This window comes from Salvelinus fontinalis, unplaced genomic scaffold (assembly GCF_029448725.1).
Source record: "Salvelinus fontinalis isolate EN_2023a unplaced genomic scaffold, ASM2944872v1 scaffold_0242, whole genome shotgun sequence".
Classification (NCBI taxonomy): Eukaryota; Metazoa; Chordata; class Actinopteri; order Salmoniformes; family Salmonidae; genus Salvelinus; species Salvelinus fontinalis.
The window spans coordinates 215,276-231,598 of record NW_026600451.1 but is presented as its reverse complement, the minus strand read 5'-3'; the positions used below and the strand labels follow the sequence as shown (position 1 = coordinate 231,598).

The 16,323-nt window shown below is 50.1% G+C and overlaps 1 protein-coding gene across 3 annotated transcripts in view; it reads right to left on the bottom strand.

The window, feature by feature from the left end:
- The window catches only part of LOC129844866 (dmX-like protein 2), a gene marked incomplete at its 3' end in the record, with an annotated part of 99,674 nt that overhangs the window by 28,358 nt on the left and 54,993 nt on the right, over positions 1-16,323 (bottom strand). The window contains 8 exon segments of one of the 3 annotated variants that reach the window (XM_055913029.1): positions 3,809-3,874; positions 5,012-5,129; positions 5,403-5,604; positions 10,168-10,253; positions 10,655-10,794; positions 10,937-11,127; positions 11,539-11,574; positions 15,362-15,439. In XM_055913029.1, the coding sequence (XP_055769004.1) occupies positions 3,809-3,874; positions 5,012-5,129; positions 5,403-5,604; positions 10,168-10,253; positions 10,655-10,794; positions 10,937-11,127; positions 11,539-11,574; positions 15,362-15,439 (917 nt within the window). 3 annotated transcript variants of the gene reach the window in all.

Genomic DNA, 16,323 nt, shown 5'->3' with positions numbered 1-16,323 from the left:
ACACATTATCACAGCACCCGCCATCATTTAGTACACCTGGTACATCCATACTGTACACAGACACACAATATCTTAGCATATACACCTGTTACATACACACACACAGCCACACGCTATCACAGCACCCCTACACTGACACACAGCCACACGCCATCACAACACCCCTACACTGACACACAGCCACACGCCATCACAACACCCATACACTGACACACAGCCACACGCCATCACAACACCCATACACTGACACACAGCCACACGCCATCACAACACCCATACACTGACACACAGCCACACGCCATCACAACACCCCTACACTGACACACAGCCACACGCCACCACCCATACACTGACACACAACCACACACTATCACAACACCCCTAAACTGACACACAGCCACACGCCATCACAACACCCCTACACTGAAACACAGCCACACGCCATCACAACACCCCTACACTAACACACAGCCACACGCCATCACAACACCCCTACACTGACACACAGCCACACGCCATCACAACACCCCTACACTGACACACAGCCACACGCCACCACCCATACACTGACACACAACCACACAACACCCCTACACTGACACACAGCCACACGCCATCACAACACCCCTACACTGAAACACAGCCACACGCCATCACAACACCCCTACACTGACACACAACACCCCTACACTGACACACAGCCACACGCCATCACAACATCCCTACACTGAAACACAGCCACACGCCATCACAACACCCCTACACTGACACACAGCCACACGCCATCACAACACCCCTACACTGACACACAGCCACACGCCATCACAACACCCCTACACTGAAACACAGCCACACGCCATCACAACACCCCTACACTGACACACAGCCACACGCCATCACAACACCCCTACACTGACACACAGCCACACGCCATCACAACACCCCTACACTAACACACAGCCACACGCCATCACAACACCCCTACACTGACACACAGCCACACGCCATCACAACACCCCTACACTGACACACAGCCACACGCCATCACAACACCCATACACTGACACACAGCCACACGCCATCACAACACCCCTACACTGAAACACAGCCACACGCCATCACAACACCCCTACACTGAAACACAGCCACACGCCATCACAACACCCCTACACTAACACACAGCCACACGCCATCACAACACCCCTACACTGACACACAGCCACACGCCATCACAACACCCCTACACTGACACACAGCCACCACAACACCCATACACTGACACACAGCCACACGCCATCACAACACCCCTACACTGACACACAGCCACACGCCATCACAACACCCCTACACTGACACACAGCCACACGCCACCACCCATACACTGACACACAACCACACAACACCCCTACACTGACACACAGCCACACGCCATCACAACACCCCTACACTGAAACACAGCCACACGCCATCACAACACCCCTACACTGACACACAACCACACAACACCCCTACACTGACACACAGCCACACGCCACCCCCCATACACTGACACACAACATCACAACACCCCTGCACTGACACACAGCCACACGCCATCACAACATCCCTACACTGAAACACAGCCACACGCCATCACAACACCCCTACACTGACACACAGCCACACGCCATCACAACACCCCTACACTGACACACAGCCACACGCCATCACAACACCCCTACACTGACACACAGCCACACGCATCACAACACCCCTACACTGACACACAGCCACACGCCACCCCCCATACACTGACACACAACATCACAACACCCCTACACTGAAACACAGCCACACGCCATCACAACACCCCTACACTGACACACAGCCAAACGCCATCACAACACCCCTACACTGACACACAGCCACACGCCATCACAACACCCATACACTGACACACAGCCAAACGCCATCACAACACCCCTACACTGACACACAGCCACACGCCACCCCCCATACACAGCCACACGCCATCACAACACCCATACACTGACACACAGCCACACACCATCACAACACCCCTACACTGACACACAGCCACACGCCATCACAACACCCCTACACTGACACACAGCCACACGCCACCACACCACCCATACACTGACACACAGCCACACACCATCACAACACCCCTACACTGACACACAGCCACACGCCATCACAGCACCCCTACACTGACACACAACCACACGCTATCACAACACCCATACACTGACACACAGCCACACGCCATCACAACACCCCTACACTGACACACAGCCACACGCAGCAATGACACAGTGAGCACTCAGTGAGAACATGCAGGTCCACGTGACACCTCTCTGTCAGAGCTGGAAGAGGAGCTGGAATAAGTCATTATTACAGAGGGGGATGATAGTATTGAGGAAGAGATGAAGAGGAGCTGGAATAAGTCATTATTACAGAGGGGGATGATAGAATTGAGGAAGAGATGAAGAGGAGCTGGAATAAGTCATTATTACAGAGGGGGATGATAGAATTGAGGAAGAGATGAAGAGGAAGAATGGGTCCAGCAGCAGAAGAATGACAGACTTTAGGCCCAGCTATAGAAGGAATGACCAGACAGAGACAGACCGTGTGTTAGTGGTGAGGTGAAACATGATTTCTGGAAAACCCTAGTAGTGTTGGGTTAGTGAGTAGTAATGGTGAGGTGAAGCTCTGGAAAACCCTGGTAGTGTTGGGTTAGTGAGTAGTAATGGTGAGGTGAAGCTCTGGAAAACCCTGGTAGTGTTGGGTTAGTGAGTAGTAATGGTGAGGTGAAGCTCTGGAAAACCCTGGTAGTGGTGGGTTAGTGAGTAGTAATGGTGTGGTGAAACATGATTTCTGGAAAACCCTAGTAGTGTTGGGTTAGTGAGTAGTAATGGTGAGGTGTAGCTCTGGAAAACCCTGGTAGTGTTGGGTTAGTGAGTAGTAATGGTGAGGTGTAGCTCTGGAAACCCCTGGTAGTGTTGGGTTAGTGAGTAGTAATGGTGAGGTGTAGCTCTGGAAACCCCTGGTAGTGTTGGGTTAGTGAGTAGTAATGGTGAGGTGTAGCTCTGGAAACCCCTGGTAGTGTTGGGTTAGTGAGTAGTAATGGTGAGGTGTAGCTCTGGAAAACCCTGGTAGTGTTGGGTTAGTGAGTAGTAATGGTGAGGTGTAGCTCTGGTAAACCCTGGTAGTGTTGGGTTAGTGAGTAGTAATGGTGAGGTGAAGTTCTGGAAAACCCTAGTAGTGTTGGGTTAGTGAGTAGTAATGGTGAGGTGAAGCTCTGGAAAACCCTGGTAGTGTTGGGTTAGTGAGTAGTAATGGTGAAGTGTAGCTCTGGAAAACCCTGGTAGTGTTGGGTTAGTGAGTAGTAATGGTGAGGTGTAGCTCTGGAAAACCCTAGTAGTGTTGGGTTAGTGAGTAGTAATGGTGAGGTGAAGCTCTGGAAAACCCTGGTAGTGTTGGGTTAGTGAGTAGTAATGGTGAAGTGTAGCTCTGGAAAACCCTGGTAGTGTTGGGTTAGTGAGTAGTAATGGTGAGGTGTAGCTCTGGAAAACCCTAGTAGTGTTGGGTTAGTGAGTAGTAATGGTGAGGTGAAGCTCTGGAAAACCCTGGTAGTGTTGGGTTAGTGAGTAGTAATGGTGAGGTGTAGCTCTGGAAAACCCTGGTAGTGTTGGGTTAGTGAGTAGTAATGGTGAGGTGAAGCATGCCAAGCGGTGATTAGGAGACTTTCACAGTCCTGAGCAGCTACCAGTTCATACTGTACAGACAGACACCTTGATACTACCTTGTTGGACCTGAGAGCTCCAGATACACAGTTTGGGCTGAGGAGATCCATATAGCCTTCAACACACTACACAACACACAAAACACACATGCACAAAACAAACAAAACAGAAAATGAAGAAAACAAAAATGAAAGGGTTGTCTGGATGGTAGATACACGCAGCCACACACACAGTCAGTGTGTCAATACGTGGATGAGGCAAAGGCTTCTCCCAACCCAAACAATGTCCTATCACATGGTAACAGAGTGGAGTGCTGGGGAGACAGGAGACCTCTCTCTCAATGCAATGGCAGTGGGTGGAGGGGAGGGTGGGGCACGGTCTCAACACCAAAGTCTAAATAAACACACCTTAAAGAGTCTAGTTACTGGAAGTCAGCTATAAGGTTCCTCTTCAGTTTGAAATCTCATCTTTACCTTTCTACTCAAATCTCAACAAAGCAGGATCTATGTATGTGCTTAGAATTTAGTTTAGAAAGGAGATGCTCCATATAATATGTCTGTCTGTGTTAGTGGATGTCTGCAGACATGATAATGAACAGTTTAATAATACTAATAATAGAGGTGATGATAGTAGTAGTGATGGTGTGCAGACATCACAGAATTCTCTGTTCTTGATTACACAATACAAGGCCGTCAAAACCATAATAATAACAACAGAAGTGTGTGTGTGTGTGTGTGTGTGTGTGTGTGTGTGTGTGTGTGTGTGTGTGTGTGTGTGTGTGTGTGTGATATACACTACTCTTCAGAAGTTAAATTAACTGGGCCATAATGTACAAAATAAATTATGGACCTTACTCAAAATACAGGATATATAAAATATAAATCAATTCAATTTGGGGTTTGAAGAACTATTGTTGTGAAGATGATTCTAAGGACACATCCAGACAGATGATGTTGGAGTGCTGGAGGAGGTAACACTATGTAAAACCTGTTTCTCACTAGTTACCTGCTATGTACTCATTAACACGTTAGGTGACATACTGACACCTTTCTGAATACACTTAATTAATCATTAACAAGTTAGGTGCTATAATGACAACTTTCTGAATCCACCTTGAAACATATGACCATTTGACTTGTTTAATGTGTAAGTAATAACTAGGTAAATGAAGGACGCCTGATGTATGAGACCAGACATGCTGTAGGGGAAGTGGAGGGACAGACAGACACAGATTGTACCAGGGGTCCAGTTTAGCTCGTTACCTCGCTCTGCTTCCTCTTCTTAGTGAAGACATAGCGAATCAGAGTCTCCTGAAGAACTTCCTGTTTCACCAGGTAGTGCCAGAGACGCCTCGCAGGAAACGAAATGTGGTTCTTATTCCTGGAACACGAGACACACACACAGAAACATGTGAGAACATGTGTGTGTGTGTGTGTGTGTGTGTAGACTATGTTCTGTGTGTGTAGTCTATGTTCTCTGTGTGTGTGTGTAGGCTATGTTCTGTGTGTGTGTAGTCTATGTTCTGCGTGTGTGTGTGTGTAGTCTATGTTCTGTGTGTGTGTGTGTGTAGTCTATGTATCTGTGTAGTCTATGTATCTGTGTAGTCTATGTATCTGTGTAGTCTATGTATCTGTGTGTGTGAATAATACCCACTTGAAAGGTGTGTTGTCAGGCTCCAGCATGGCCTTGTGTCTCAGTATGGCGGGCCCCCCTCCTGTGCTGAGGTCAGTGGGGTAGGTGTTGATGTAGTTGGGAGGAGGACCATCAAACTTGTTCATCCTCTCCTGGAGTATGGTCTCCCAGTTCTCTAGTGTCTTCAGCACAGCATTCCCCAGAGGAGACGTCACCGGCAGGTCTGATGGAGGGAGGAGAGGACGATAACAGATAGAAAAACTGTTTTGGTTGCGCCGCTCTAGAGAGTGAGTGAGAGAGTGAGTGAATGAGTGAGTGAGTGAGTGTGTTGAATATTTTCCCGGTATATTACAATTGTTCCATCCACAGAATAATTCATTTTACTCCCGGGATACCCGGAATATCCCGCCAAAACTGGAAGTGTCATTCAAAAGCATTATAAAGTATAGAAATAGGCCTGTCTGGATGTGATTAGAGCTTTGATCCAAAATTAAACTCTGATGCTACCTGAGCCTGACGAGCCCTACATTAAAGACATTTACTGCCAGAGCCAGAGCCAGGACAGCGGAGTCAATCACCACCTTCCGGAGACACCTGAAACCCCACCTCTTTAAGGAATACCTAAGATAGGATAAAGTAATCCTTCTGACCCCCCCCTTACAAGATTTAGATGCACTATTGTAAAGTGGCTGTTCCACTGGATGTCATAAGGTGAATGCACCAATTTGTAAGTCGCTCTGGATAAGAGCGTCTGCTAAATGACTTAAATGTAAGTGTAAATGTACTGAGCCCTACATTAAAGACATTTACTGAGCCCAACATTAAAGACATTTACTGAGCCCTACATTAAAGACATTTACTGAGCCCTACATAAAAGACATTTACTGAGCCCTACATAAAATACATTTATTGAGCCCTACATAAAAGACATTTACTGAGCCCTACATAAAAGACATTTACTGAGCCCTACATAAAAGACATTTACTGAGCCCTACATAAAATACATTTATTGAGCCCAAGCCCAAAAAAGCCCAAATGATGGTGCCCTTATCCAATACATATATGATATAGTCTACTGCACATTATACACGACAGAAAAACATAAAAGCCCATAGATGTAGCTAGCTATATGCTCTCTTGGCTAAATAAATGAAACTAGCTCCAGTAGGCAAATATTTTTGAGTGTGGACTGTATTACTGTACTGTATTGTATTATACTGTATTACTGGAATTAGGATAGAAATGATAAAGCAGGGAAACATCATGTGATTCTAGTGCAGCACATGCCGCCTACAAAGTTACAAGTACAGGCTAGCAAATTAGATTTTAATTCTGAAATTGAATAGGGCCTATTTGTATAATTAGTCAGCTGACCTTTCATAATATTTCCCCTAATGTTACTAGCCTACCTCCTCTTCCTCGATTGTTGCTTCAATCCTTCCTCTCTTTCAACAGTTAAATGAAATAAGTTGTTGTCCTTATCTTCATCATTCTAAAGACATCATTGAGTAATATAGGACCAGAATTAGATGCAGGAGGCTTTCATTTCTCTTCATGAAGATTGAATGGTTATGGGTCTGAATAAATAACTGCTATAACCCACCGCCATCATGAGTTCACTCTTCTTTCAAACTACCTGTGAGTTCTATTGGCTGCTGTATTTAACATTCAGCAAACAAGAGTTAGCGTCCCTCTTCTAACAGTCTATTGGTATAAGAAATGCTAAAATATAATAATGTCCAGCAAACTGCTCTAGTGTAGCTTTTCCTGCATGGGACTCCAAGAGCTGAGGAGCGTTATTTAAGGAGAGGCCAGCGGAGCACAGGTGTGTGCGTATTGAGCAAGAGACAAGAGGCTATAAATTACAAGCTTATTATGCATAACCCATCATTCATTAGCTAAATATAAGACTAATACCTCATTGAATGTATTACCTGAAAGAGGTAGGCTATGACATCTATATACAGGGCTATATATCAATCTAGAACAGGATGATCTATTTTGGATGCAATTTGAATGGAGTTGATGGAGAGAGAGAAAGACTGCGAGAGAGCTCCCGCGTGATAGGCTGTTTTAAAACTCTGCAGCTACAATAAAAAATATATATCTTTACAATTAAGAAATAAGGTGACCCCTGAAAGCCAAATGGAGTTGTGTATATTAGACAACACTTGGTTTTATATTACTGTAATATAGACTATGCTGCAGAAAATACAGGCCTTCCTGTCACAAGAAAACAAGTTACCATGAGATGATAAGTCTACATGCATTATGAACTGTCCCCACCCCGAGACGGGCTGTCTGTCCCCACCCCGAGACGGGCTGTCTGTCCCCACCCCGAGACGGGCTGTCTGTCCCCACCCCGAGACGGGCTGTCTGTCCCCACCCCGAGACGGGCTGTCTGTCCCCACCCAGAGACGGGCTGTCTGTCCCCACCCCGAGACGGGCTGTCTGTCCCCACCCAGAGACGGGCTGTCTGTCCCCACCCAGAGACGGGCTGTCTGTCCCCACCCAGAGACGGGCTGTCTGTCCCCACCCAGAGACGGGCTGTCTGTCCCCACCCAGAGACGGGCTGTCTGTCCCCACCCAGAGACGGGCTGTCTGTCCCCACCCAGAGACGGGCTGTCTGTCCCCACCCAGAGACGGGCTGTCTGTCCCCACCCAGAGACGGGCTGTCTGTCCCCACCCAGAGACGGGCTGTCTGTCCCCACCCAGAGACGGGCTGTCTGTCCCCACCCAGAGACGGGCTGTCTGTCCCCACCCAGAGACGGGCTGTCTGTCCCCACCCAGAGACGGGCTGTCTGTCCCCACCCAGAGACGGGCTGTCTGTCCCCACCCAGAGACGGGCTGTCTGTCCCCACCCAGAGACGGGCTGTCTGTCCCCACCCAGAGACGGGCTGTCTGTCCCCACCCAGAGACGGGCTGTCTGTCCCCACCCAGAGACGGGCTGTCTGTCCCCACCCAGAGACGGGCTGTCTGTCCCCACCCAGAGACGGGCTGTCTGTCCCCACCCAGAGACGGGCTGTCTGTCCCCACCCAGAGACGGGCTGTCTGTCCCCACCCTGAGACGGGCTGTCTGTCCCCACCCTGAGACGGGCTGTCTGTCCCCACCCTGAGACGGGCTGTCTGTCCCCACCCTGAGACGGGCTGTCTGTCCCCACCCTGAGACGGGCTGTCTGTCCCCACCCTGAGACGGGCTGTCTGTCCCCACCCTGAGACGGGCTGTCTGTCCCCACCCTGAGACGGGCTGTCTGTCCCCACCCTGAGACGGGCTGTCTGTCCCCACCCTGAGACGGGCTGTCTGTCCCCACCCTGAGACGGGCTGTCTGTCCCCACCCTGAGACGGGCTGTCTGTCCCCACCCTGAGACGGGCTGTCTGTCCCCACCCTGAGACGGGCTGTCTGTCCCCACCCTGAGACGGGCTGTCTGTCCCCACCCTGAGACGGGCTGTCTGTCCCCACCCAGAGACGGGCTGTCTGTCCCCACCCAGAGACGGGCTGTCTGTCCCCACCCAGAGACGGGCTGTCTGTCCCCACCCAGAGACGGGCTGTCTGTCCCCACCCAGAGACGGGCTGTCTGTCCCCACCCAGAGACGGGCTGTCTGTCCCCACCCAGAGACGGGCTGTCTGTCCCCACCCAGAGACGGGCTGTCTGTCCCCACCCAGAGACGGGCTGTCTGTCCCCACCCAGAGACGGGCTGTCTGTCCCCACCCAGAGACGGGCTGTCTGTCCCCACCCAGAGACGGGCTGTCTGTCCCCACCCAGAGACGGGCTGTCTGTCCCCACCCAGAGACGGGCTGTCTGTCCCCACCCAGAGACGGGCTGTCTGTCCCCACCCAGAGACGGGCTGTCTGTCCCCACCCAGAGACGGGCTGTCTGTCCCCACCCAGAGACGGGCTGTCTGTCCCCACCCAGAGACGGGCTGTCTGTCCCCACCCAGAGACGGGCTGTCTGTCCCCACCCAGAGACGGGCTGTCTGTCCCCACCCAGAGACGGGCTGTCTGTCCCCACCCTGAGACGGGCTGTCTGTCCCCACCCTGAGACGGGCTGTCTGTCCCCACCCTGAGACGGGCTGTCTGTCCCCACCCTGAGACGGGCTGTCTGTCCCCACCCTGAGACGGGCTGTCTGTCCCCACCCTGAGACGGGCTGTCTGTCCCCACCCTGAGACGGGCTGTCTGTCCCCACCCTGAGACGGGCTGTCTGTCCCCACCCTGAGACGGGCTGTCTGTCCCCACCCTGAGACGGGCTGTCTGTCCCCACCCTGAGACGGGCTGTCTGTCCCCACCCTGAGACGGGCTGTCTGTCCCCACCCTGAGACGGGCTGTCTGTCCCCACCCTGAGACGGGCTGTCTGTCCCCACCCTGAGACGGGCTGTCTGTCCCCACCCTGAGACGGGCTGTCTGTCCCCACCCTGAGACGGGCTGTCTGTCCCCACCCTGAGACGGGCTGTCTGTCCCCACCCTGAGACGGGCTGTCTGTCCCCACCCTGAGACGGGCTGTCTGTCCCCACCCTGAGACGGGCTGTCTGTCCCCACCCTGAGACGGGCTGTCTGTCCCCACCCTGAGTGTTGATGATTCATTATGATGAGGCCATAGAGAAGACCGATTTAGACATCACATATAATTTAACATTTCCATTTCACTCCTTGCTGTTCATATAAATAATTTATTATCATTTACCGGTTTCTCGCAGTTATTTATCCCGGGAAATGGAGTGGTTTTGGGCAGTAAATCCCGGTAAACGGTTTCCTGCCATTCAACCCTAGTGTGTGGGTGTGTGTGTACCTGTGAAGTCCAGTCCAGTGAGAGGGAGGAAGGTCTTGACGTTGTGTAGAGCCAGTTTCACCATGACCAGACGGATCAGAGACCAACTACACACAGAGACAGAGAGGGGAGAGAGGAGAGAGAGGAGAGAGAGGAGGGAGAGGAGGGAGAGGAGGGAGATGAGAGAGAAGCGAGAGCGGGGAGAGAGAGAGGAGAGAAGCGAGAGAGGAGAAGTGAGAGGAAAGAGAGGGGAGAGAGAGGAGAGAGGGGAGAGAGAGGAGATAGAAGTGAGAGAGAGAGGAGATAGAAGTGAGAGAGAGAGGAGATAGAAGTGAGAGAGAGAGGAGATAGAGAGAGCATACCATGACATTACAGGTAACATGACAGGGTGTTGAATCTTAGTAGAAAATACTCTGAACAATCAGTGTACCACGGCCCAACACAAAGGGCTGTCCAGAGCTGAACTCTACTTAGATGTCTAATAGGAAAAGGCACAACAATGACACACCTGTATGAGTTGGGGTCAGAGTGTTCAGTCATCTGTGTGTCAGAGAGGAAGGCATCCTCATCATCGTCGTCGTCGTCATCCTCCTCTCCGCTCTCGTCTGAGTCGTACAGAGCTCCACTGTCTGACAGGGGCAGGAAGGGCTGGGGGGGAGGAGGAGGAGAGAGAGGAGAGCTTATTTGTTTGTGTCTGTTTTTATGTTTTAATGACTGTATGTACCAACAAATGGTTTGTCAGTGAGCGTATGTATACAGTGATGTTGTGTGGAGCGGCATCACGCCTTACTTTGGCCACAAAGTAGTCCCACATGCTGAGCTCTGGAGGAATGAACTTCTCCCTGTAGGCGGGTCTCTCTGCAGGGACGGGAGGGGGGGTGGCAGGGACCTCCTTTACTGGACGACCAGGAACCAGCATCCTCATATTAAACCTTCGTCTGAGTCTGTCCACATCCTCTGCCAGGGGAGGAGCTGGCACGGCTAGGCGAGGGGATGGTGGGTGTGGGAGAGAGATTGTTAATACATATGTTTTTTATTATAGAAACATTTTTACATGACTGCTGACTTGTAAGAGATGAAGAGGAGTTGATCACTCATCATCGTCTTCATCACCTAGTAGAGCCCAGGAGAGGTTTGGGGGTACAGGAGGAAGGCACAGCACCAGGGTTTAGGCTCAATTCCATTTCAATTCAGGAAACAAACTGAATTGATTGAACTGATTATTGACTCCAGTAACCCTGCACGGCATCTGTGTTAGTGTTAGGGCCCAGCGTCTTCCTGGTCAGGTCACATGGTTATGGTCAACTCTGGGCTCAAGACATGGAGACACAGAAACACACACAGAGGAGGACGGACACGACAGACACAGGACAAACACGTTTTTACACAAACCTGGACCGTTATCCTGAGTGACTATCTCTGGAACCACTGAGACGAGAGACAAACGAAGACAACAGCGTAAGACGTACACAAGACACAGACACGTACCCCACACACACACACACAACACACACACACGTACAACACACACACACGTACAACACACACACACGTACAACACACACACACGTACACACACGTCAAACTACGAGACAATACAGTCAAGGTGATCACAATAACTCATAATACTATATCATGATGAGACAAGACAAGGAGAATGGTTATGAATGGTTATGAATGGTTATATGGCCAGAGGTTTCAAATAATATTCTAATCAACGTCTGTCTGCTGGTTGAAAGGCTTCTGAGTCCTTGAGTGTAATCTGCATGGCTTGTGACCTGGTATAAAACAGAGAGAGACCAAGGACCCTTATATCTCAGCTCTCCAGAGGGTGTGTGTGTGTGTGTGGCAGACAAGGTAACAGTACTTTTTACGGAAATGATTCTTATCGACTACTTGGCATTTTGAAATAAAGCATTCTTCTCTCAACTCTTCTCCTCCACCCTTCTCTCCCCTCCTCTCCTTTCTGCTGTTCTCTCCTCTTCACATCCTCCCCCACCAGCCTCTCTTCCTCCTCTCCTCTCTGCTGTTCTCTCCTCTCCACATCCTCCCCCACCAGCCTCTTTTCCTCCTCTCCTCTCCTTTCTGCTGTTCTCTCCTCTCCACATCCTCCCCCACCAGCCTCTCTTCCTCCTCTCCTCTCCTTTCTGCTGTTCTCTCCTCTTCACATCCTCCCCCACCAGCCTCTTTTCCTCCTCTCCTCTCCGCTGTTCTCTCCTCTTCACATCCTCCCCCACCAGCCTCTCTTCCTCCTCTCCTTTCCGCTGTTCTCTCCTCTCCACATCCTCCCCCACCAGCCTCTCTTCCTCCTCTCCTTTCCGCTGTTCTCTCCTCTCCACATCCTCCCCCACCAGCCTCTCTTCCTCCTCTCCTTTCTGCTGTTCTCTCCTCTCCACATCCTCCCCCACCAGCCTCTTTTCCTCCTCTCCATTCCGCTGTTCTCTCCTCACCACATCCTCCCCCACCAGCCTCTTTTCCTCCTCTCCTCTCCACATCCTCCCCCACCAGCTTCTTTTCCTCCTCTCCTCTCCGCTGTTCTCTCCTCTCCACATCCTCCGCCACCAGCCTCTTTTCCTCCTCTCCTTTCTGCTGTTCTCTCCTCTTCACATCCTCCCCCACCAGCCTCTTTTCCTCCTCTCCTCTCCTTTCTGCTGTTCTCTCCTCTTCACATCCTCCCCCACCAGCCTCTCTTCCTCCTCTCCTCTCTGCTGTTCTCTCCTCTCCACATCCTCCCCCACCAGCCTCTTTTCCTCCTCTCCTCTCCTTTCTGCTGTTCTCTCCTCTTCACATCCTCCCCCACCAGCCTCTCTTCCTCCTCTCCTCTCTGCTGTTCTCTCCTCTCCACATCCTCCCCCACCAGCCTCTCTTCCTCCTCTCCTTTCCGCTGTTCTCTCCTCTCCACATCCTCCCCCACCAGCCTCTTTTCCTCCTCTCCTTTCCGCTGTTCTCTCCTCTCCACATCCTCCGCCACCAGCCTCTTTTCCTCCTCTCCTCTCCGCTGTTCTCTCCTCTCCACATCCTCCCCCACCAGCCTCTTTTCCTCCTCTCCTCTCTGCTGTTCTCTCCTCTCCACATCCTCCCCCACCAGCCTCTTTTCCTCCTCTCCTTTCCGCTGTTCTCTCCTCTCCACATCCTCCCCCACCAGCCTCTTTTCCTCCTCTCCTCTCCTTTCTGCTGTTCTCTCCTCTCCACATCCTCTTCCAGCCTCTTTTCCTCTCCCCACTTCTCCCCCTTTCACTCACATCCTGAAAGAACACTTGACTTCAAAGAAAAGTTATCAAGTCTAAATGTGAACACAAAAGCATATCGATTTATTTGACACAATCTGCTAATAATGTCTGATCACTAAAGGTTGTTTCCAAAACAGTATTCAGAAGAACTGATGTTCAGAATTAGTTTGTCTACCATCACATCTAATAAGTAATAATACATATGTTGAATTACAGTTGTGTTTCTTTCATCAATACCACAATCACATGCTAGTAACTAACATACTAATGGAGGAACAACACTGTTACTACAGTACACCATCACGGATACTATGATTCCCACTAGATCACCCAGGCAGTGGAGGCTGGTGAGGGGAGGATGGCTCATAATAATGGAGGAACAACACGGTTACTAGAGTACACCATCACGGATACTACTGATCCCCACTAGATCACCCAGGCAGTGGAGGCTGGTGAGGGGAGGATGGCTCATAATAATGGAGGAACAACACGGTTACTAGAGTACACCATCACGGATACTACTGATCCCCACTAGATCACCCAGGCAGTGGAGGCTGGTGAGGGGAGGACGGCTCATAATAATGGCTGGAATGGAAATAATGGAATAGAATCAAACACATGGAAACCATTCATTCCGTTCCAGACATTACTATACAGCCCAGTTAGTGTTTAAAATACATATATATATATATGTTTTACCTTTATTTAACTAGGCAAGTCAGTTTAAGAACAAATTCTTATTTTCAATGACGGCCTAGGAACAGTGGGGTAACTGCCTGTTCATGGGAGGAACGACAGATTTGTGACTTGTTAGCTCGGGGATTTGAACTTGCAACCTTTCGGTTACTAGTCCAACGCTCTAACCACTAGGATACCCTGCCGCCCCGTGTTCCTGGTTTACCCTTAGTGAAGGCAGACCTATAGCACAGTGAGTGTACCTGGTTAACCCTTAGTGAAGGCAGACCTATAGCACAGTGAGTGTACCTGGTTAACCCTTAGTGAAGGCAGACCTATAGCACAGTGAGTGTACCTGGTTAACCCTTAGTGAAGGCAGACCTATAGCACAGTGAGTGTACCTGGTTTACCCTTAGTGAAGGCAGACCTATAGCCCAGTTAGTGTACCTGGTTTACCCTTAGTGAAGGCAGACCTATAGCACAGTGAGTGTACCTGGTTAACCCTTAGTGAAGGCAGACCTATAGTCCAGTTAGTGTACCTGGTTTACCCTTAGTGAAGGCAGACCTATAGCACAGTTAGTGTACCTGGTTTACCCTTAGTGAAGGCAGACCTATAGCCCAGTTAGTGTACCTGGTTAACCCTTAGTGAAGGCAGACCTATAGCACAGTTAGTGTACCTGGTTTACCCTTAGTGAAGGCAGACCTATAGCCCAGTTAGTGTACCTGGTTAACCCTTAGTGAAGGCAGACCTATAGCACAGTGAGTGTACCTGGTTAACCCTTAGTGAAGGCAGACCTATAGCACAGTTAGTGTACCTGGTTAACTCTTAGTGAAGGCAGACCTATAGCCCAGTTAGTGTACCTGGTTTACCCTTAGTGAAGGCAGACCTATATTACAGTGAGTGTACCTGGTTAACCCTTAGTGAAGGCAGACCTATAGCCCAGTTAGTGTACCTGGTTAAACCTTACAGTGCATTTCCACATAACACGATGGGGGCGATGAAACAACGGTGCCCCATTCATTTTCAATGGAGGGAAGTGAAGTGGGAGGGGGGACGGTTTGGCGATGCGAGCATGAATACGGTGGGAACAAAGTTGAAGAAAGCTGAAATTTATGCAAATACTCCGCGATATACCAACGCTATTGCCCAATCGAAGTTCACTCAAGCTTCCACCACTACAGGATTGGCTGTTGATACCTAGCCTGCTTGCTAGCACCCACATGAGGACAAAGCAAGCATGGATATCCGAATGATCGTGTTATGTGGAAATGCACTGTTAGTTAACCCAGACCTGAAACACAGTAAGTACCTGATTTAGCCTTAGTCCCTGAGTCAGGTTCAGAGGTCACTGACGATGACGAGTCCGTTCTAGCTTTACCTGCTGCTGCTATGGTGACAGACAGATAGAGATGACACGATGAGATGAGATGGAAAACATGCACACACACCTTCACAAACACACACACACAGGTTCAGATGCACGATACAATGAGATGAGACCACAGCACACAATAACAGAGACAGACAGAGATCTATTTCTGTCCGTTCAGAGAACCATGAACTTCCAATGAATAGTATCCCTGCAGAAAAGACTAGCTAACTTTCTGAGGAACACACAGTGGGAAAACCACTTTAGCGGCATTTACTGAACTGCAATAGAGCAGCACAAAACCAGCACGGTAGTTTATCACTGCACCCAGCACTGCAAACCCACTGGAGCTCTGTTACTCACAGCTAGGTGCTGCTGTGTCCCCTGAATCAGTGTGCAGGGGCTGGGTGACACTGGGGCTGTGGGGAGGACCCTGCTCAGGCCTACCTGCCTCAATATCAACTGACACAGGGGAGAGGGGAGGAGTTATGCATGTCTGGCTAGTCATGGGAGGGAGGGGCTTGCGTCTGATTTCACAGGCTCAGGCATGAGTAAAAAAGGGGGGTGAAACAAGGGAGACGGGGGGAGTAGGGAAGAGAATGAGAGAGGTAAAGGTTAAAGGTTAAATAGAATGTTACAACAGGGGACAGAGAGGAGAGATGAGGGGAGACAGAAAACACAAAGAACACAAAGGATAAACTAATGGGTAGAGAGATAGAGAGAAAGAGAGAGGTAGACAGGAGGATAGGTAGAGAGGGGTAGAGGTAGAGAGAAAGAGAGAGGTAGACAGGAGGATAGGTAGAGAGGGGTAGAGGTAGAGAGAAAGAGAGAGGTAGAGAAAGAGAGAGGTAGAGAAAGAGAGAGGTAGAGAGGAGGAGAGAGGTAGAGGAGGAGAGAGGTAG